The 23,860-nt window shown below is 43.5% G+C and overlaps 1 protein-coding gene across 1 annotated transcript in view; it reads left to right on the top strand.

Moving 5' to 3' along the window:
- Positions 1-23,860, top strand: part of LOC121612282 (plexin-A1-like) — a 201,945-nt gene that overhangs the window by 5,092 nt on the left and 172,993 nt on the right. Inside the window, exon 2 of the mRNA XM_041945070.1 lies at positions 17,425-17,607. Coding sequence (XP_041801004.1) covers positions 17,425-17,607 — 183 coding nt within the window. The remainder of the gene's footprint in view (positions 1-17,424; positions 17,608-23,860) is intronic.

The following is a 23,860-nucleotide window of genomic DNA, read 5'->3' as shown; positions in this document are numbered from 1 at the left end:
TTGTGGTCAGTTTTGGCAGAATGAACGTATTATACGAGGGAAAATGGATAGAGAAACTGTGATTGATGTGAAATACGGAGAAACGGGATAATGCAAGACAAATGGAAAGAAATGTGCGCGTACAGATGGACAATAGTCCGGGTGTAAGCAAGAAAACATTCCTTCATTCATGATCTGTAAGGCCTGGTTAACATTAAACAGCATGAAAGTGGCTGCTAACCCTAAGAACCGTACTGATGCAGTCTGTCTATCATCGCACCTCATCTCGTCATCTTCTCAGAGTCATAACTTATTGAAATGGGAAGACACGGACATCATACACATGCTGTTGGAACTTGTGACTTAATTTTTCTAGTAATAGAAGTGATATAAAGAAGGTGCTCCTCATATCTTCAAGCCTCATAACCATCTAATTGAAATGGTAAAGGGCTGCATTTATCAAACACTTTAATCCAGAGTGCTTTACAAGGTTTTCACCCTTTTACACACACGCTCAGGCACTGATGGTGCAGGATACTGCTCTGACCATCAGGAGCAGGTTGGGGTTAATATAGACAAATGCACCTCTGACCCCTTCTAAAGCTCACTTCTGTTTTATTTATTGTTTTCTTGAATATACTTGTAAAGGTAGCAGGACAAGAAATTGCACTCAAGCAAAGACAAAAAGGAGTTGTGTTGTGGCTAAAGGCGCCCTGAGACTGCTACAACAACAATCATATGCAGTAGGTTTAGTTCATGTCACGCTGTACAAGATGGATCTGAGAAAATCCTGGTCGCCATCTGTGTCAGTATACAATATCAATTTGAGATGTGTGGTGAGCCATAGTGCTACAATGTACATAGAAAAAGAGCACGAGAGCAGAGGCACAGTGCTGACAGAAACTATCATCGCTCTGCAAACTTTTCCTCTTTGCCAGAGTTTCCCATAAACTTCTTTATTTCGCCTCCGTTGTTTTGGTTTGTGTTTTTTTGCATGTTTTTTTCCCAGAGACTTGATACGAAACAGATCTTGCGCTGGCCAGTGTATCCTGCATCATTTCATGATTGATTCTGATTGGTTATTTCGTAGATGTTGGTCCGAGCAACATGTGAGAATTTAGTCCTAAATCTCTGACAGTCAGAATTTTCCTGCAGGCTGTCTTTGGTCAACAATATTCAAAATCGTCCGTGGACGTGTCTTGCAGTGAATTTTAGCACCGCTAATTTGGATTGCTCCCGCTGCATCCACACCTTTGTCAATTTCACCACGGAGCAAGATTTCTTCTTTTTCTCCAGGGCTCCTCAGTAGATCTCACCGTCACGTCATTCGGGATGCAAAGCGACGCTGGGTTTGTGTTTCTGTCCTCTCGAGTTCGGTACAGGTGCACACCATGACGGGTGTGGCCCAAACCGCGGGTCTCTCCCTGTGCATCTTTATGTCCACTCATTATCAGGAAGAGGCCAGTGCTGGTCTTGTGGGAGTTAAACTGAGTGGTGGGTGACCTTCGCTGGCTGTGGGCTGCCGTCCAGCTCTACAGCTCTGTAAGCAGGCCGACCCAGCAACGCTACAGCCTCAGCATGACTAATGAGACTGATTCAGACAGAGGCAGGCAGATACGATCCTCTGTGTGTATGTGTGTTTGTTTAGGACTCACTTTATCTCCCTTTTTTTGCATCCCCTTCTGTCTTTATACTTCTCTCAGTGTGCGTGTGCATGTGTATGTGTGTGTGTGTGTGTGTGTGTGTGCCCACCTCTTCTCCTGGCCTCCAAAGAGGGACAAAACAACAGTGAAAACAAACAGAGGAAAATGGGCTGATAATAAGAAGTGTGTGTGTGTGGGTGTGGGTGTGGGTGTGTGTGTGGTGTGTGTGTGTGTGTGCGCGCGCACATGAGTCCGTATTGTCTGCAGAACCACAAGGTGGACGTCACAGGGAAAATTGCCTGCAATAACAGAGAGCATGAAGACTCTCTTCTATTGTTGTTGCCCTCTCTCTCTCTCTGAGTCTACCTCTCTCTGCCCCTCCTTCTATCTTTTCTCCCCCTCTCTCGCTCACTCTGTCTCTATTTTTCTCTGAACATAATAGTGTTTATTAATATTTATCAGTGTTGATCACTGCTGGCCAGGATTATAGTCTATTTCTGTGGCATTTTGTATTCTGTCTTCCAGGCGGCTTGTGACTGGTGTGTGTCGGTGTGTGTCGGTGTGTTTGTCTGTATTTCTGTCCCCGTTCACTGTTTCATTCTCTCTCTATCTGTTTATTGTATCTTCAGCCTCGTTAGCGTTAGCTGGTGCCTCAGTGGATGGATCACCCACATTGCGTCAGTCTTTGGGGCTGCTGGCAGGGGAATGTCAAGGCTCTAATGGCTGCGCTTACATCATGCTATCACTGCTATCTCAATATTTGTTATGGCAAAGCTATCTGTTCATGAGGTGGCTGCTTTACACTGACCTAGATAACCTCTTAGCGAAACTGACGAGGGTATACCCATGATATTTGCAGTACTGACTGATCTGTCAGTGCTTCGTCTTTTGCAGAATTCTGGGTATTTTGTAGAGTGGCAGAGTGGGAGAAGCTATGTCAGACATTCAGGATACGGGAAGTAAAAGTCTTCTTTTTCAGCAAAGACAGTGTTTTGTGACTTGCAGCTGGAGCACTTCCATTTGACTTAGATGAGCATGAAACTGTCCTGATCATGGACACAGCAGGAAGGGGCGCTGAGGGGGCTGCAGTACCCCTTAAAACCAGACGTTATAAAAAGCATAAGAGATAAAACCTTTCTTAAATCATGAGGCTTAATGGTTTATCAGTGAAGTGTATGAGCTCCACCTCTGCAGTATGACAATGTTCAAGTTTGCTGTCTGCTGTCATGGGTATATACAGATATATGTATTAGATATAAGTTATCCTGGCCATTGAAATTAATACAAAAACATGAGTATTGGGCAGCATTTAGTATGTTGTCATTACATGGACTGACCTTCTCTCAGCACCCCCCTACTGTGACTGTGATTTCCAGCTTTTCTGGCCCTAATTGACTCATCAGTGCAAAGTATGAACAACTATTAGCTAAAAATCACAGGTAGATGTGTGTGCACATAGAAATGTAAAGAAGAGAAGCATGAAATGTCCAGTCACCAGGCTTAAAATTCTGTTGTGCGCACCATCATCAGCAAACTGAATCTGAGGACGACGAGACATTCAGCTGTCACTGGGAACTTGACAGCAAACAGTTGCCCACTGACATCACCTTACATCCAGCAGACAGGAAGCAACCATTTCAGCTGTTAGTAAATGCTCCGCTCTGTTTGCCAGCTAGTTGCTAGCATTTTTCTGTCCGCAGTTTGGTGCAGAAAACCGCCGCCTGCTGCTGCTGGAGAAAGATACTGACGAGAGCGTTGGGATTGATTGAAAACAGAAAACCTGTGGCCTGGAATACCAAAACAAGGCGCTGGAAGGTGCTAAAACACGCTGAGCTGAACTCAGAGCAGAGCCGGGCGTTGATTTTTTGTCAGTGTGTCACAGGTGACTCTGTAACCCATTGTTAATATTAGAATATGAATCAGTGCAGCTTTAAATCATCCAGGAGGCTTCTGTGCTTCTGTAATTAGGAACAGAGGGTGTAATCAATAAAAAGAAGCTTTCAAGTGGGAATTTAAGGTGGTAAATTTACATGACAGAAAGATGTGAACAAATAATTCTAAAGCCAAGAATGACGATCTGGTTCATATCCAGCATCTTTCTGTATAATTGTAGCTACTTGGCATTGCTGGATTACAGTTTGCGCCACTACAAGAATGGAGCCTGATAAGATAATGCATAATAAGAGGCACTGCGCTTCATCTCTGGCTCAGGAGCTCAGGCGTATCTCTCATATTTTGCCAGATATTCACGTTCTTTGAACAGGTCTGAAAACAGATGGTGTTATCTCAGGCAACAGGTAGAATCCCCCCTTGTTTTAAAGAGCTCAAGTTTTTATGACTCAGTGGGAGACTAAGTGACTTGTAAAGATGATTTTTTTTGGCAGCGCAGTGATAAATACACGCCTTGCTGGGGTGAATTGCTGTCAAATGCTGTCTAGAATACAGCCCATTAGGGGAAACACTTTTTGATGAGGTGCAGTTTCCTCTCTTGTCTCTGGAGACTTTTCTATGCATGACACAGCAAAATATCACATACCTCCAGCATTTTAATGACTTCAGCTGTAACACTTCCCCATATGTTTTTTGTCTTATTTTCTGCCTCAGGCTGAATCACATGACACCAGCCATGCTGTGAAAACTTCCTAATTTAGAGTGAATTCTCGACTGGGGAATTTCTCAGATCCAAGTGCAGAATGAATACTACTACTGTGAGCAAAATTTACTGCACAGTGGCGTTCATTGTTAACCATAGCACATGACAAAATGGATTAATGGCTGCTATAGGCTCATGAGTGTCAGCTTGTTATGGATTTGGAGTATTTTAGAGCGTGCAGCTGCTTAGCTCTAAAGCTGGACCTAAAGTCACCTTTTATCTAAAAAACTCACCAATAGCCTGAAAGAGATTTTGGAGTATATCAACAGCGATGCTCCAGTTTAAGGACCTCAGTATGAGAATGTCATATTTTTAATAGAGCAGCTCTTATCTGTCACGAAAGGCGAGAGTTAGACGTGGTTAAGTGGTGCAACAATTGATTAAACCCCAAACTTCGTCTCTGTGTCATGTGTGAGTTCACCAAACGATCTGCTCAGAACAGAACAGAACGTCTCATTAAGACTGTATCTCCTATAGCTGGGTGACTGGGTCAAAGAGCCAATCACTTCTTTCCTTGACACAAGCCCATGCTGCTCGTCCAGGACTCTGCAGACCTGCAGCATCTTATGAACAGTGTGATTATTTATTAATGGGCATTTATGCTCTGTTTGTATCTGTGTGTTGGTGTGGGTTTATGACAGACATGAATGTTTGCATGTGTGTTTGTGCAAACACATGTTCATTGATGTGTCTGTGTCTCTTTAATTATTCATATATGTATGTGTGTGCGCGGGAATGCAGGGGGTGCACATATTTCTAAGTGTGTGTGTGTGTGTGTGTGTTTGTGTCTAAAGCAGTCTGTCCCAGCTGGTTTAGGGCTTTCCTGCTCGCAGCTCACCAGGTGCCATGAGATGAGATAAAGCTTCAAGACATCTTTTGTGTGTGTGTGTGTGTGTGTGTGTGTGTGTGTGTGTGTGTGTGTGGAGACGTGCTCACACGCACACACACACACACTAAACAGCAAACATTGAAAACAATGCAAAGTATGCCTTTGCCTTCTCCTCCCATCCCGCTATCTGCTGTTACCGTGTCCAAAATGCTGTCACTATGGGAAGCAACAACAACTGTCTCAAACTGTATGAATGGAAACAAGCTGTTACCATTTCATTTGCGGAAATTTAGCTATTTTTCAGCCCTTGCTGCATCCTGGGCTTTGCTCAGTCCAGGATGATTGTGATCGGTTTAAAGAAATACAAGCAGGCCAGAGCATTCTTTCCCCCCATACCAGAATGATAATGGGTTCAGTCAGACTTTTGTCCATCACTGGCATAGAACTATGAAAATATGTCTCGCTGAGCACGATCGGACATGTTTACATGTCTATGATATACATAATGATGATAATAAACCGAGCTGTAATATATTAGTTTTGCGCGTCAGCCAAAAACAAAGGCCTTGCAGTCACTCATGATTCTGTTTAAATGTGTGCATGTGTGCCCCGTCACGTGCCTGAATGGGTGCCTGGATTCTCAGCACAACCTCCTCCTCTGTGTCAGTCTGTGCCGACCGCACTCGGCACGCAGCACTACAGTACAGTATTTTACAGACCTCCGTATTTGGGCGAATCCCTGTCGTGGTCTGTAATAATTGGATTATAGCTGTCAGAGAAGGCTTTAGTTCAGATTACACAGATTATAGTCTGCAGCGCTCAGATGGACAGCGTGGTTTAAAGAGCATCATCTGGTTTGTGTCACTTAGAAAGAGCATTTTGGCAAATACGCAGCTGTGATGTTTGCCTACATTTGGTAAATATAGGCCAAAAGTAGCAGATGTGTCGTAGCAGGCTGAATTAGACTAAGCACAGCATCGACATTCGATAAGTACGATACGATTGTTTTAGCCGAATCCTAAGAATTAAAATGTCCACGACCCCAGGATGTTCAGGACATCTCTAACAGCGATCTAAACCTTCTGTCTAGTTCTCTATGTGAAAATGAAGACATCTAGGCAAACATGTAAGACATTTAAGGATGTTGGATATACAGAATCTCACAATTCCAGTTTGAATCCCGCTGCAAACACTCCAAACATAAAGATGGAAATATACAGCAGGCAAAATGTTCAGTGTGCATCACTGCTGTCAACAAATGTCAACCGCGCTAGAAAAGCGACACGCCAGACTGGAGCTTTCCGCGTGGAATTAGCTCAGTTGATGGCCGAGGCTATCTGGGGTAAAGCAAGCTCCTGTCCCACTGCACCGCATTAACCTATGCGGCCAACTGACACTGGAGCGTTGGAGCCGAGCCCTCTCCACCCACAGAGCTGAGTCTCTGCGGGAGTCCTCTACTGTGTGCGTCTTGTTTTTCTGCACACCTTCATGAAATTATGACCCAGAAAAGTTTCCCGCCGGGATTCAGTCTCGACAAACGCAGACACTGCCAGGGATTTTAAATTCGCTCCACCTTGTGTTTTAATTCACCCGTGTGGCCAGCAACAGGCTGGCGCTCATGATTCAGCCCCCTTGTTTAAACGCTGAAATTAGACCAATTATGCCAAAAGAGTGTTTCAAGGTGTTTTAAAGTATATTGAGTGTGACAAATATTGGAGCTGATGAGGCCTCCTGCATGCTCCAATCCCTGCCTTGAGTAGTGGAGGATGGAGGAGGGGATGACTTTAGAGAGGAAGTTAGACAACTGAGAAATAACGTGATCATTGCCAGGCCTTGACAGTTAACTTTATCTCTTTTTATTTCCACTTGCTTGTTAGTTGTGCTGTGCAAATGCAGATATTCAGGAGAGGGGAGGAGAGAAGAGGGAAAGAAAGAGAAAAGGGAGAAAGAAGTCACCAAAATCCTATTGTGGTATCGTGATCCCCAAGTATTTTCTCACACACACACAGACATATCCACACTCCATGGTTGCAGGTCAGTCAGGGTTTGTATGTTTTTCATTTAAAACGTTTCAGCTCCTCACATTGGCACATCTGTTTTCAATCAGGGAGGGGGAGAAAAGGAAATAGAGGAAAAGAAAGTCAGATAAAAGAAAAGAATGAGAGAGAAAAAGAATGAAAGCAAAGAAGATATAAGCACGGGTAGAGAGTGATAAAACCAACAGAGCAAGGAAACTGTGTGGAATAAATCTAGCTGCAAAATAAATGTTGATCTCTTGGCATCCCAGCTATTCCTCTGACTCTGACCTACGGGGCTCAAGTGTCTCTCTCTCTCTCGCCTGCAGCTTTTCGTTCCACCAGAGCACATCTCCTTGCTGCCAGGCTCTCCCTCCATCTCCAACTTAATACTCCTCATTTCACCCAAGCCAAAACAACAGATGTTGAAATGTCGAAGTGCCTTCTCTCTACTCGTGAACTCAGAGAAAAGTAAAAAAAAAAAAAGACCAAAAAATAAAAAGAATCCGACTGATGATGCCTTGTTGTGAGTGCAAGACCAGGCAGTTATCGCCATGTTTCCTGCATGTCAGTGATTAAGAAACCAAATGGTACCAAATGGTTTTTGTGGCCTTTTGCTAACCAGAATAAAATCAGGCAACTCCACGAAGGCAGCCAAATTTTCATCAGTTTTGCCGCATAAATTACAGTGTGAAGGGAGCACGGTTAAAACAAGTGGTGGAAGAAGAAACACCACACTGTGAAAAGACTCTACTGCAAGTTAAAGCCCTGCATTCAAACCCTCACTGTATGTAAAAGCAAGTAAGCATCATAATCAAACTGACTTAAAGTATGAAAAGTGAGTGTACTCACTGTGCAGGACAGTGGTCAGTGTCAGTGGACTGTTATATCTGATGTTTTACATGAGTGTGTCTGGCTGTATTTTATTGCTGTTGATGTTTAAGGCTACTAAATCTACTTTATATACTGGTGATGTTGTTGTACTGCAATGCATCATATTCTATAAGATCATCATATGTTTGTAGATTTTTTTCTTTTCTTCGTTTTTGTAGTTTTTTTTTATTCTTTATGGCAAAAATACTTATTACTGCAAACAGCGATGTATCAAACCTCAAAGGAAAACCGGCCCTTTAGGTACCTTATTTATGATATATACCTTGTAGAGTTCTCTTATGAATTTAAACAGTGTTTCTCATCAATTTTGTGTGTATACTTGAGGGATTAAAAACATGCTGAATGCATTCAAGCGACTGCCAAGCAGATCTGAAAAAAATATTTTAAAATCTCAAAATCTCTTACATTTGCACTCACCTTCCTTCCTGCCTGTACTGGCACGTTACTGTGTGTCTTGGTACATTACCGCCACCAACTTTAGATAAGCTTCAAACCAATGGGATGTGTGTCATGTGTTTGTGTGGTTACATTTGCAAACCTTGCATGCATGCAACTGGAGCCCAAGATACAAAGAAAATGCTGACTTGCTCAAAAAAGCATTTTATCACAGCACAACCAAAAACTGTGCAACTCTGCAGGGTTCCCTAAAGTGATGAGAAGAGACAGAACTCAGTCATGTGTTAATCATTGTGATTGGTCCAGTGTTCCATTACAGCTACTGTCAGGACCTTCATTGATGGTGACTGACGGTGTACTCCATGCTAACATCATCAAGATTCAGCATCAGTACCCAGGCTCTCTCCATCTGAATATTGTGACAAAAAACATCTTCTGCATCCTGCCCTTATCATGTTATAATTCTTATTAATCCAACTGCGGTAATAGAAGGCCGGTCAGTTTGTGTGTGAGCGCACGTGACAGCATGCACGTGTGTGTGTGTGTGTGTGTGTGTGTGTGTGTGTGTGTGTGTGTGTGTGTGGGTGTGAGATGCAGATGCTTGTAGTTCTGCTGCCATTAGAGCAGACTGTGCTGCCAGATGTCTGCACAAAGTCCAGTGTGTGTGTGTGTGCGCATAACTTTCAGAGGCTGTCTGTACACTTTCCTCTTCCCCAATACACACACACTCACTTTCTCACCCACGTGCGTACAAATGGGCATTGAACAACAATGGGATGTGTGTGCATGTACGCATGTGTTTGTGAGTGTGTGTGAGTTTGTATTTAAGCAGGTCAAAGCTTCGAGAGTCCCAGTCTGTTTGACAGATGTTACAGAACCCCGCTGCACCCCCTACCCTGTCTCTCTCTCTCTCTCTCTCTCTCTCACACACACACACACACACAAACACACTCAGATTTTCTTATATACACTGACAAACAAACATGCACACACAGACACACACACTCACTCATTAACAACCAATTAGAGAGCAGATATTGGCTCACTGGGGGAAACTAAAGGCCAACCAGTGCTGTTTTCCGCTTCCAACGCCAAGTCACAACAAATACCTGGATGCAGGCCAGGAGAGTGTGTGTTTGCTCGTATGCATGTGTGTTCTCTCCTTTTTCTTCCCAAGTTTGGCAGTCCAATCTCGTCTCCTTACTTTTATTAAAAAAAGACACACGCACACACACTCACTAACCCCCACATAATTAAATGCATTTTTCCACTCTGCAAGTCTTGTTGTTCATTGCATCAGCCAGCGTGTCTCAGTAGTACAACTCTCGCTTCGACATTATCTTTCTCACATGGGAATGAGGCGCGAGCTATGTTCAGCGCACACACACTCTTAGCAGCACACGCAAACACCCGCTCGCTCTCCATGGGATTGGAGCAATGTGTTTATGCCAGTGTTGGATGAGGAGATGCTTGAGACATTTGGCTCTCTGGAGAGCATGTTGACAACATCCCTCTCTCTGTCTCACTCTCTGTTTACCTCAATCACTGCCTCGAACTCGCTCTTTCTCTCTCTCCCTCGCTCTCTCTCTCTCTGTGATGTGATTTTTCACTGCTCTCTTGCATCCCTGCAAATAAATCAAGATTTGAAGAAAACAAAAATTTGCTGACAGTTTAAGTCGATTAGAGAGATGTAGATACTTTCATTCCCAATAAACTACAGAGAAAGCTAGACACAGGGACAGAGACAGAGAAAGGCCCACACATGCACATTGGAAAGCACCAATATTGCAGGAATTAGAGTCAAGGTCTTCACAGATCCAGACTTTTAGACCTGATCTTAAAAGGACTGGCATTAATCAGATTTGAGGATAGTTAGACCAGATCCAAAATGCAGTCATCCCACACAGACCAGGGGAGAGAGCTCTAAAAGTCGCAGCAGCGTGATGCTCCACTAATTACCGAGCCGCCTCAGTGGAAAAATAGAAGCACTGCATGTCCTAAGATTCATTGTCAAGCCTCACAAAGGAAGCCTCTCTCCACGCTTTAAAAACAGGCTGCAGGGCTGCATCTTTTCTCAATTAACTGGAGTCATCCTTGTCAAAACAGTGTCAGTAAAAGTGTTGAAAATTGGCCATTACAATCTCCCTTAAATGATGGCATCAAATGTCTTGTTTTGAGACCCAGACTGAAAACAGTTGGGACCCGCTCCATCTCCAGTCCTGGGTCGGGTCTCTGTTCCAGAGCTGTTGCAATTTCCCAACTTGGGATAAATAAAGTATATCTATCTATCTATCTATCTATCCATGATATAAATGCTGGTCTGTGCTGACCATTTTTGAAACCAATTGTTTTGGTCTGATTTAAGGAAGCTTTGGAGGATAAAGTGACCTAATCAGCAAATCATGTTATGTAGTTTAATGTGCACATTATATTTTGCAGTGTTTCAAGGCTTAATTCACAATGAGTCATATAAGCATAAAGCTATTTTTCTTGCACTGCAGGGCTCATTACCAAGGAAATACAGATTAATGCTCTGTATGCTCACACTTGAAATATGATATAGATGAAGTTCTTTCTATTGCGACAAAATCAACTCAGTGTTCAATGTACACCATTAAATACTTGACAGACATCATTTATAATAAATTCAATACACATGCCTTGTATGCATTTGAAATGGAAAAACTCTTAAAACACACAAACCAAAATGCAAATGACACCGTGCAAGTAGTTTTCAGTGCAAAGTAAGAGAAAAGAAGGCACAAAGACAGAGAAGGTTACTGTAACTATGGTTTACAACGGATGTGTGTGTGTGTGTGTGTGTGTGTGTGTGTGTGTGTGTTCTTCCCAGTCCCACATCTTCTAAAAACCACAGCACAATCACAGCAGCTCTCATACATGCATGGTTAATATGCAATTCAAAGGGCTGTATCCAAACTTGCTCTGTCTCTCCATCTCTCGCTCGCTCTCTCTCTCCCTGGGTTGAGGCTCATTAGTGGCGACAAGAGCTCTGTTGACCCTTAGCCTTCCCCTATGTCTCTGCTCCCCATCTCCCCTCTTCTTTTTCCTGTTTTCTCTCCCCATCTCCTCTCCTTTCTCTTCATCTCACTTGCCCCACTCTTTCCCTCATCACCCCATCATCACTCACCCAGCATGAGTTTTGGCAGGGGTGTGTGTGTGTGTGTGTGCATGTGTGTGTGTGTGTGTGTGTGTGCGTACGTATGTGCGTGCGTGTGTTGCCAGGGGCCAGCCTGCGCCTGTGTACAGCAGAGGTCTTCGGCAAGGACAACACAGGGGACTCTGTCCTTGTCTAACCCCCTGGAAATAGAACAAAGGTGTGTGTGTGTGTGTGTGTATGCGTGTGTGCGTGTGTGTGTGTGTGATAATGCTATGTACAGTGTCCTGTATGAGATATAGCTTGTAATAATAATAGCATGGTCAGAGGTCCAGTAGGCCAACAGGGACAAACTGCATAGAGCTTGCTGTATGAAAGCACTAATGAAAGACTACAGCAGGTCACCTTATGTTACACAGTAAAGGATTATTACACTGATTACCCCGAGTTGTGGAATGTAACTAAGTACATTTACTCATGTACTGTGCTATATCTTTACATTTGGTGATTTGACTTTAAAATTTCTGTCTTATAAACTGAAGGATTAAGTGTTCCTTCATGACCTGAGAAAATCCTCCTCCTTCTGAAGATAAATAAACTATTTAAAGCTGCTCCTGGATTAGCTGGAAAATGCATCGTCACAAAGCTGAAAACGGGCTGTTTATCTGAGCTGGTGAAAAGCTGACTAGAGATACGTGGTTCTCGCAGGGCAGAGACGCAAACATATGACGATATTGAATGTGATGCATTGCTGGACATCCAACAGTGTGGAAAGTAGTTCAGATTAGCTCAACCTCACACATCTACAGCAGTGACATGCAGTCACACACAGCGGTGATATTAATACAGAAACATCAGGGGTGACAGTAAAACACTGACGGGCCACTTTTCTGCAGACACAGTGCTTTAACTTTTCAAACTTTAATACTTACTGACTTTCAAAAGGTTTTAAATGCAGGACGTTTACATTTAGTGGAGTATTTTAACAGTGTGGTATTCATACTTTTACTTACGTGAAGGATCTGAATACTTATTTCGGCTGTCTACACCAAACACTGTACATTATAACCACTCCAAATCCAACACAGTACTCATCTTGCACTACAAGTGGAGATGCAGCAACATGGCCGTTTGAAAAATGACTGAAGTTATGCAGCTGACGATTGAAGTGTGATTGATTTAACCACTCACGCCCCGATGATATGACACGTACTCTATTTGAGACTTATGATGGGGTGTCTAGAGTGTCCTGTGAGAGGACAAATGGCCAACAGCCAAGAACAGTCCAGTTTACAGTGAGGCTGGTTAGTGTCTATCAGTACTCTATTGGTACTGACGGAAATGCATTAAAACTGGAATCTGGACGTTGTGGTTCTTGCTCAGAGTCATCCCGTTCTTTGATTATTGCTTCCTGAATTTAATCGTATTAGACAGTTCAGAGCTACATCTGCAAGTTAGTTCTTGTAGGTAATAATGGTACAGAACCATCAGGTAGGTATACCCAGTCTTTGTCTTCAGTAATATATATATATATATATATATACATATATATATGTGTGTGTGTGTGTGTATGTAAATATGTAAAGCTGACTGCAGTGCGTCTGGATCCTCCTGGGCTCTCTATTCTCGGTTCCAGTCCAGAGATTCATGGCGATTCACCTGAAGCTGCAACTACCAAACTGCCTGAAGAATCATCATTTAAGCACTTGAGCAGTTGATTTGCAGAAAATTAACGGTTAGCAGTAACAGCTAACTCGCTAACAACTATCCATAAACGCACGGATGAATTGCAGTTATGGCCTCACCCACACAGAGTCACGCTCACACTCACACAGATCATTCAGTGTTTGAACTGATCAGGGATCAGTATGTACGCGTTGAAATAGTTGGAGCTGCTTTTCTCTCTGTCTCAAGCACCGGGGACATCAGCTACCGTTAGCGACCATCGTTTGCTCACTTAGTTCCATGACGGTAGGAGAAAAGCTTGTGAAATGGGTCTCGAGGAGACCTTTTCAGCATCTGGCTGGAATGCATCTGCTGGTTTCAGTCTGTCTCAAATTCTTCTTGGATGCATTTACACATTTGAGCTTGGATAGATCAGATCCACCCAGGATGCATACGAGTTTCTCAGTGTAAATGCATTGCATGCAACCTGTGTGATGAGTGTTGATGAGGATTGAGTGAGGATTTTTTTGCTTTTGGCATGTGTCACATGTTCAAAAAATACAATAATAATGACCTATTTGTAGTCCTTGACATTTTAAAAAAGAGAAGGTGATCAAATGATGCAAGTCTGTTTTCTGAATTAGGTTCTTCAGTCACGTCCGGATTGGCGGCAGAAAAAGCGTCCCCTCAGTGAGTCGCTGTAGAGGAATGATCGAGTAGGCACACTGTAGGAATTACATGTCTACAAGGCACACAACAGCTAGCAGATGTCAGGTCTGTGTGAGGCCACATTTGTCTGCAGCGAAAACACGTCGACTGAACGCTCCACTGTGCCTCAATCTCAGCTGTTGACTCTATGGTAATGATGCAAGTCAGGCTAAACATAACAAACCATTAGCGTCCTCAGCATGTCTTCAACGGCGCTGGGAAGATGGCGATCTCACTCCTGTGTGTGCGAGCTCGACAGGCACTGGGAATGCAGATTAGTTTACAAGTATGAGGCGCCCGGCGTAAATAAATCCAGGCCAAGTTAGGTTATTACAAGCTACCATAATAAACCATTTCTGCTGTGGTCATGCTCTTTCAAAGTTTTTGGACACAACGAGGATAGCAGGCCTGGTTGCTAGGGGAGCAGAACACTTTTAGTTTTGATTCAGGTGTCTTGTTGTATTATAACTTAATATTTTGACTATCATGCTACAAAAGTCTTCATTTTGTGCCTTATAAGTTATTCTCAGCGTGGTGGAAAGACCTCTAAAACTGCATGTAGTTATTTATCTCAACAGTCATGTGACCTGAAACCCAGGCTCAACATCCTGATTATGCTCTTGAAGAGAGGAAGGAAGGAAAGAAAGACGTTCTCCGAGAGCTGCAGGCATGCGAAAGCGATGAAGAAAAAGAGCGACCGTTTAGGGACGCACATGATTTTCCCACTGGCCAGTCCCTGTGAACCTTGGAAGGAAAAAAAAGACGGAAGGGACGAGAGAAATATGTGGAGACGAGAGCAGGGGGAAAGCGAGGGATGGAAGGATAGAGGATAGTGAAAGAGAGAGGAAATGAGCGGAGGTTCTGCTGTCTTTATCAGAGGAAACAAGGAGAACTGTATGGCAAGAAGCCAAGGCCAGGGTTCACACTGTCACTGAGCCATGTCTCTCTCTGTCTCTCTCTCTATCTCTCTGTTTCTCTCTCTCTGTCTCTCCCCCTCCGAACCATCTTCATCCTCCTTCCTGTCTTTTCTTCCCTCCTCTTCATATCTCTGTCTCCATCTGCTCTGCATCACTTCATGTTTACTTGCTCTTGTTTTCCCCCCTTTGTCCTCCTTTCTTCCTCTCAAAATACTCACAAAAAAGCTCCAAAATTGAGAACATGTTTATGTAAATCACACTAAAGCCAAAGCATTGTGTGTACATGTCTCTCTGTCTCTGTCTCTGTCTCTGTCTGTCTCTCTGTCTCTCTCTGTCTCTCAATCACTTTCTCTCTTTGTGTCTTTGTTCATGGAAGTTTAATTTTGCCATGTTTCTGGCTGCCTCTGACAATGTCTGCCACAGGCTTTTTCTCAACTCTTTTTCAACCTGCAACACACGAACACACACACACACACACACACACACACACACACACACACACACACACACACACACAGTAATGTGCACTAACACACATGTTTGCTGACAACACAGCTGCTTTTGGGGGATGGGGTGATTGATTAGTCCCTATGGAGACGGTACATCTTGTAATGAACAAGAGAAAGCTGGCATGTTAATTTGTCCAAGCTTTTTTTTTTTCACACTTGGCTGAGGTGAAGTCGCTGTATTGATGTGCAAATGGAATCAAACTTAGTGGATACATCATGATGAAGCTTGTGATGTAGATGCCTGAAGAGACTAAAAATAACAGCAGATGAAAACATCTGATGCGTGAGACTGTAACCTTCCACAAACGAAGACATGAAACAGCCGTAAATGGCGTATTTCCATCACGCCTTCGTTTGTTTGAGGTTTGACTGGTGCTCTTTTAATCACATCATCTTCTCCTGCACACTTCTATAATAATTTAATGGCATCGGAGAGTTAGAGCCATAAACTGTTTATCTCGATATTCACATGAATCATGGACGGAAACGCGTGTTTAATTTGCATTTTCTGGCAATTGTGTTTAAATTTCCTTTGCATTTGGATGGAAACAATCCAAAAATGCATGTAGGCGCATGTTCTTTAGTATGAGTGAACATCTGTTTAATCTCCTTTAAGAGCTGTGTGGAGCTGGGGCCTCATTTATAAAAATGTTGTTAGATTTATACTTTAATTTATGTTTGAATCATGAACAACGCTGGGCATAAAAAAACCTTGCTTTAGCAATCCTGTTTGTAATGTCACAAAATCAACAAATCAGTGTAAAGGGACGCGCCTGCATTGCTATTTCCCCTCACATAATGCCAGCACAAATAAGGGTTCAGACTAAACAGTGAGTTGCAAATAAAGCCAAACCTGCAGCTTGGGAGCGTGTTGCTGCTGCAGTAAACGAGGTGGAACAGGAAGACAGAGCTGTGGCTGATATTAAAAAGAAATGGTCTGACCTTACGCCAGAAGAGAATAAAAGCGTGGTTAATTGATAATGATCAGCTCATGCACAGTTCAGCACAGGCGTCCCAAACTGCAGTACCCCTTCATAACCAGCAGGAGAATCACTCCCGTCAAGTCGGAGTAAGGTCTGAGAAGCAACTGCTCATATGATTTTCTGCTGAAGTCACACTTAAGATCAAACTGATCGTTTTAGAAATGAGGTCCCAGACTTGCGTATTTCCTGCTGTGCTTCTCGCCGTGTCTGTGTGCAGGATGTGTGTGCGTGTGTGTGAGGCCTTCACAGTAATTCAGTTGCTGTCGATTATCTCTGTTACACATGTCAGAGTCTGGGGAACCTCCTGATGAGTACGTAGCTATCACATGCTTTTAATGACATGCCTATTACACACACACACACACACATGCACACACACATACACACACACACACACACACATACACATACGTTCATAAATCAGGCGTGACACATCAACATATCAGCGTGGCGATGTGTCTGTATGAGACACTTTGATTATGATATGCTAATCTGACCTATAATTTACTTCCTGTCATTTCCCTATCATCTCCTCCGGTGTCCTGCTCATGTGCTCACTCTCCCCTCCGTGATTATTCCAGCTCCAGTCAACTTACTCACTGTATTGGCTTGCGTCTTATTAGAAACTACATTGCCGTAGCTGTATACAAAGAAATCAATATTTAAAACATTAGCAAACAACTGTTCATCCGTTTGAACCATGCTGAGACGCTTAATTGCTTGGTTTGACATCATGTACTATGAAATAATCAAATGCTGTAGCGGAGGGGAATGCATCAGTCACAGAGGCCTTTGCTGCATTATGCTGTGCTTTTTGTCTTTGTTCAAAGACAAATATCACTGTGTTGTCGATCAGTTTAAATGAAAAAAAAAGCGGGGAGAGCTGATAAAACTCAAGTAAATTTTTCCAGTGATGCCCATTAATTTCTCACCATTTCTCCCTAAATCTGCAGCGGCTTGGCTTCGCTCCAGCACCATAAAACGTGTACTAAGTGCCAGGGAGATCGAAAGCCTCCTCCTTCTTTAAGAATTAATGTTAGTTTAAGGAGAAAAGGGATTTAAAAAGTGTTAATGGCTGAGTTAATGGCTTCCTCTCCCTCTATCCCCTGAAACCCCAGCCGCTGCAGATAGATGACAACTTCTGCGGCCAGGACTTCAACCAGCCTCTAGGGGGCACCACCGCCATCGAGGGCATCCCGCTCTACGTGGACAAGGACGATGGCATGACCTCAGTGGCGGCCTACGACTACCGCGGACACACTGTGGCATTCACTGGCACTCGCAGCGGACGCATGAAGAAGGTAGGCCTGCTGGAGAGTGTGAGTGTGTGTGTGTCTGTTGTGGTGTGAAAGCCTCACAACACTTGAAGTAAAGCTCTAGGAACTCTTCAAGAGGGCACAAGTCAACGTTACAAACCTGCAGTAAATGTGTAAATTGTGACAGAAATGTCTGGTAAAGGAACAATGGTGTTTTGCAGACAGAAGATTTTCACCTGACAGTAACTGTGCTGTTATCTTGTGTACTTTCTGGCTTTTGCCATTGGCTTTTTCTTCTACACTGTGAGCAATGTGAGACATAAATAACAGCAATAACTGACATGAAACTAATAAAATGTGACTAAAATGGGGATTCAAATGCTCCTGCTGGAGTAGAATAATGTGAGGGTGTATATGTGTGTGCGTGTGTGTGTGAGAGAGAGAGAGAGAGAATGTGTGTTTTCATGCTCTACAGAAAACCGTTTTCACTTTGAAGCAATTTTGTGTCATTTTATGATGTATTTTCAATGGTCATTGGTTTTGGCGTCGCTGACAAATGGTTTTGTCATCAGAAATCTCATTGCAGACATCAGCTGTGAATGTGTGTGTGTGTGTGCGTGTGTGTGTGTTTAACTGGCTTTTCACTGCTTTGTCACTGAATGCTATTAAGACATAGCAAATAAGACACACATACATTTGAGGAGAAAAGTGAGGCTGCAGCTCTAGAGATGCACCTCTTCTCCTATAGAGCAACGTTGTGTCTGTTTGCGTCTCTCTGGGTGATGCGTGGCGCTCATGCTGTTCGACACACCCGGGCTACGTGGGTTTTATCACGCCGAGTGATGTTTGGCGGTCTAGTCACAGAGTTGTCGTTAGCCAGCGAGTGTTTCTGGGCGGCTATAAGGTGGGTAAAGATGATTTCTGTGCGCCCGGCGTTTTCTTTGTGCGCATGTGTAGTTCTGTGTATTTGTTGTGTAGTGTCCTCAATCACGGGCAGGCAGTAATTTTCCATCATGTTCGGCATACACACAGCATGCAGTCCCTTTGAGTGTGTGCCTGTGGCTTTACAGCGTGTGTGTTTGTGTGTGTGCACGCTCCTCAAGTATCCATGTTGAGTAGACCACACGGTGCGTATGCCAATCAGCTGCTCCTTCATCTGAGATCCGACTGAGCCGCTTCTGTTTTTTTTTCTCTTTTTTCACTTTCCCCCTCGGCAGGACATCTCCATATGAGTGTGTCCGTGTCACCAACACTCTGGAGACGGAATAAAACAGCTACCTGAGGATAAAAATAATTGCATAAATACATACAGAAAATAAATAAAAAAGAAGTTACATCCACATTTCACTGTCAGCAGCATTTAACTTTGAAAAGTTATAGAGAGCGTTACCGAGAGTTTTTTTTTCCCTTTTCTTACAAACACGATACTTTAAAGTCGTCTATCATTTTGTAGGTGCTCACATGGTGATGTCTTTGTTTGGAAGTCTTTGTGTTTACATCATACTTTCTGTCAGATTCTATTCAAGCCAGGCAAAATGCATTTGAAACGTTCAGCTGCTGCAGTTTTTGATATGAGTTAGACAGTTTCAGCGAGGCCTGTGTGTTTCTGTAGGCGGTGGAATATCTGTTGCAGTAATGCTGCTGTCAACTGCTTTTATATAGGCTATGATAATGTGAGCACACACACGCCTCCTTACACAGCTTCCTGTCTCTGGTGTTTTGCTAAGTCGACTGAAACCTGGCCCACTAGTCCTTGTGCCCGACCCCTGTTCTGTGTGTGTGTGTGCGCACAGATGATTTGTGTGTGTGTGTGTGTGTGTGTGTGTGTTGAGTGTGTGGGGTCAGCAGATCCTGGATGATATCCCGCTGATCGGAATCCCATTTCCCCTCAGCCGGCGTGTCTTCCTGTGCTCGGGCATGGAGGGAGGAAGGTGAATATGGAGGTGGAGGCTGCCAGTGTCCTCACACAGATCAATGCAGATGCTGCAGTAACATGCAGTCTATGAGTGTATGAGCAGCGGGACGGCGAGACAGGACACCAGTTACTATAAATCAGCAGCGGTTGCAGCTCTAGCCAGTTTGTGAGGCTTGCACACTGGTGCGTGGTAAGTCACAGGAGGTTATTAGCTTTAGCTTCAAATGAGGTCTTTCCAAATAAATTGGAGAACAACTGTTAATAAATGACTAGACTAGATTTGTATGTAACAATTTACAGGGAGGAAGAGGGAATAGAGCTGGGATTAGAAAGGAGGGTGAGGCTGAGGCGGATGGAGAGAGATGGTTACAGGCTGTGTGGTTTTATTGCTATTCATTGGGAGTTAAACTGTGCTCCTTGGCCTAATGAAATGTAAAGCTGCAGCGTATTGATGTCTGCACGCGCGCACGCTCATCAGGATTCCTGCAGTGTGGCTGTTGCTGAGTGTGTGTTTGCCTGCGTGGACATGTCTCGGCTGCTAGACTCCCTGTATTGATTCATCCATGAATATATAATCACTAGTGCAAAATCCTAAACATAGGCAGTCCATTGGAGAAGTGATGGTGTCTTTGTGTTTGTGTGTGTGTGTGTGTGTGTGCGTGTGTGTACTTTTCCTCACCATGACTAATCAAAAAGCCTTGAATGAGTAAGCACAGCATGTATGTGCTAAGCACCCTCTGAACGTCTCCATTACTGTTGTGTTGATGGCTTTCAGTCTGTACAGGTTTTGAATGTGAACGTAAGGCCCGAACCTGTTGTCTTAGTTGCCCTTGTAGACTTCAAATCTGCCGTTCTCCGGGTAAATTCTTTGGACTCCTTGTTTACTTTATGCGGCACCGTGAAGAACAGCTGATCAACAGTGTGTCAAAATAGAGGCTAATTTTGTGATTCAGTGGAGCAGTATGGCCTTTGTTTGCGTAAGATATTTCATAAAGTGACCAATAAGAAAGAAGCAGAAGAGACAATGTAGGACATGCAGCAGGACGTGGATGTAGAATATGAACAATTTAATAACAATAATTGATTTATCACTTCATGTTTGGACTGTTCGTCAGACAAAACAAGCAATTTGGAGATCTGACCTTGGATACAGGAAATTGCGACAGGCTTTTTTCACTATTTACTTGCATTTTTACTGATTTCTAAACAGATTATGTCAGAATTAATCATCAGATTAATCAGATGAATCAACCCTAATCTTTTGCCCATGGCACGTATTACTCTTGATGTAGTTTGTGTAATACGACTGGTCAGTAATTTTTGCTGAACACAGGCCACAGTGGTCACATGTGACAATCGTGGGCTAATGCTAAATGCTAAAACATTGTGTAACAGTGAAACGCTGCTTTTGACGATCTTTTTACCGAGCTGCATCTCGCCGTCCTCCTCAACAGTCATGGCCAAGTGAGAATGACCGTCAGATCCAGTTAAAGGCTCTGGAAAAAGCTAATTAGTTGACCTGTTATATAGCACTATGCAAAGTGTCTTAAAGTTTGCTACTGGTCATACCACACACAGTTAAGCTACAGCGAGGCAGCGTGTATTGAACTGAGCAACAGTCAGCGCCACTAACAATGCATTAATGGTTAAAAAATGTCACCACTGTGTCTTCATCAAATGAACTCTGGTTATCATGAAGGCGCCATTACTCTTTGGATGTAAAGCGCAGAATTCAAGGCAAAAGATAAAGGATTAGGAGGGCGTTGAAGGCTGAAGGACATTTTAGAGTGTGTGATATGCAGGGTCTCTAATGTGTGATGAAAGATGGACAGTAGGACGAAGGATGTAGGGCACACAGGATGGGTATCGGGTGGAGGGAATAGTTGGATGTGGGATGAAGTTTTGCAGCCACAGTATGAAGACAGAACAGCGGCCTCTCTCTTCGTCAGCCACCAGTCTCATGCCAGCTGGGCAGCAGCAGCATGCATGTGCATTATATATTGTTTGTTTTTTGGTACTTCAAGGTAGAACATGATGACATTTTTCTTTTACACCACACTACATCACTTTGGAGGGAGACAAGCTCTAGGTGGGGTTTTAACATCTAGCTTTTAACATTATCAAATTGTACTATGGGCCGCCTTCTGTGCCGTCCCCCCCCCCCCCCCCCCCCCCGCCTTGGTAAAAACCTGGAAATCCTTTCATTCCCCTCATTTCGTCTCCTCTTTTGTCTACCTGGGAGAACAAAGCACTCTCGCCACATCAGGCGAGATGAAAAGAAACCCTCAACAGCCTGAAGTATTTCCAGGCTTCAGAAACAAAAAAACAGGCAAGCAAGGCAGGCAGAGAGAGGGAGATTTACTCTGAGCGGTGTATAGGTGTGTGCATGTGGGTGTGTGCGGTGGGTGAAGGGGGGGTGGTTTCATGTCATTTCATCATTTCCCTGCTAGCAGCAAATCCAATTACTTTTCCCCTTCCATTCTATCTTGGAAGATAGCCTGAGTGACAGGCCCGATTGGAGCGGCGCTACAGAGGTAACTGTGCCAACCGGTTGATTGACATACCGCTGCCACTTCACTGCCTTGAGACACGGAGACGAGTGAGACTGGTTCGGCTTCGGGGCATCTCGGAGCCAGCAAGGTAGACCAGAAGTTCGCCGGCCCCGCTCCTTCGATGGTACATCCCTCCCACTCAGAGATGATCTAATTCGTTCTTTGGCAAGATGCTTCCTGCGTTCTCCTCGTCTTCTGTGAGACAGCTGTGACATAAGTTACCCCGTCCTGTCTGCCTCCCTCGCTCTCACTCTCCCTGTTAACAGTGGCCCACCCCTTTAATGACATCAACCCATGAGCAAGGATAATAAGCTGAATATATTCTGTGAATTGAGTCATGATCTGCCCACCATCCTGAGTGGTACTGTGTATCTAACAGTGTACCACCGGTTTTATTAAAGCTTTATGCAGATGAAATACTCTACTTTTTACTGTTTGACAGCTACAATCACTGTTACTTTGCAGATTACAATTTTATATAATGCACGATTAGAAGATTAAGATAGATTAGAAATTACAATTCACTTTCAAGTTTAAAGTGAGTTTTCCCAATCTTTTTCGCTTGTGACCCCTGAGAAAACTGTTAATTTGTATTTATTTCTCTGATTGATCCATCTGAGAAACTGTTTGATGCCAATACTAAAAAAGCAAAGATTCGAGAAAAGTCAAGAAAATGAATACAAATCTGAAGAGCACAACTTTATTTTTCTTCTTGCCTCTTCCACGAATCATCTCATAGCCCCTCAGATTTATCTGGTGACCCTTTGGAGGGGTCTGACCCCAGGCTGCTAACCACTGAAATAAGCTACCGACCAACTACGACAGAAACATACTGCTCACATGTGGATAGATCAGTTTTAACAATCTACAATCTACAATGTCATTTACAAGAATATATTGGTAACTGAGGTCATTTTTCTGCACAAGTTCTATTGCTTTGGTACTTCCAGTATATTTTGCTGATAATATTAATACTAATCACAATTTGTAATTTTTAATTGGAACTGTGACATGTAATGGAGTATTTTTACATTGCTGTAGTTGTCCTTTTACTGAAGGAAAGGATCTGACCACTTCCTCCACCTTTCTCAGAATATTTTACTTGAATAACTTTTAGTGGCCTGAACTTTCCAATGTTTTGCACAAAAGAACAACTATTAGAGAAGAGTCAGGAGAAATGAATAGTATTTGTAGAGCCTATAAATCATCTTGTAACCATTCAGATTTATCTTGTGACCCATTGGACAAGTACGGCACTCCGACCGGGAACCGCTGGTCTCAGCAGTTTATCAAGCAGGATGCAGCGTCCGGTGAATGAGAGTGCCTCGGATCTCTTCCTAGAGTTTGAGGTGGCTGTGCATGTATTGGCTCTGTAAGCTTCGCAGTGAAACTAGCTGTCAGAATGATTAAGCCTAATCAGGAAACATGGGATGGGAGGTAATTTAGCATGTGAATGCTAATTAGCACTAGCATTTAGACTGGCAGACGATGATTGAAGCGGCGCATCGGCTGCTCAGCCTGGTTAAATGGCAAAAACACCAGGCTGGTAGAGATGATTGATAATCTCGGGTCGGGCTGCTGTCTGTTTCCCTGTTTGTGTGTGAGTGGGTGCACGGACTCTAGTTTCTCTTCTCTCCAATGCAAACTCATAATGAGCAGATGAGCGCAACACCTGAACACACTAATTCCATCTTTATCCCATTAACTAGAAGTTAGCGGAAAAATGTCCTATTGGCTCCTCGGAATACACAGCAGGCGTTTGTGAGGTCGTGCTTGTGTGTGTGTGTGTGTGTGTGTGTGTGTGTGTGTGTGTGGTATCATTCATACCTGG

The sequence above is a fragment of the Chelmon rostratus genome, chromosome 10 (genome assembly GCF_017976325.1).
Source record: "Chelmon rostratus isolate fCheRos1 chromosome 10, fCheRos1.pri, whole genome shotgun sequence".
Taxonomy (NCBI): Eukaryota; Metazoa; Chordata; class Actinopteri; order Chaetodontiformes; family Chaetodontidae; genus Chelmon; species Chelmon rostratus.
The sequence above is the reverse complement of the archived record's forward strand: the minus strand, read 5'-3'. Positions and strand labels throughout refer to the sequence as shown.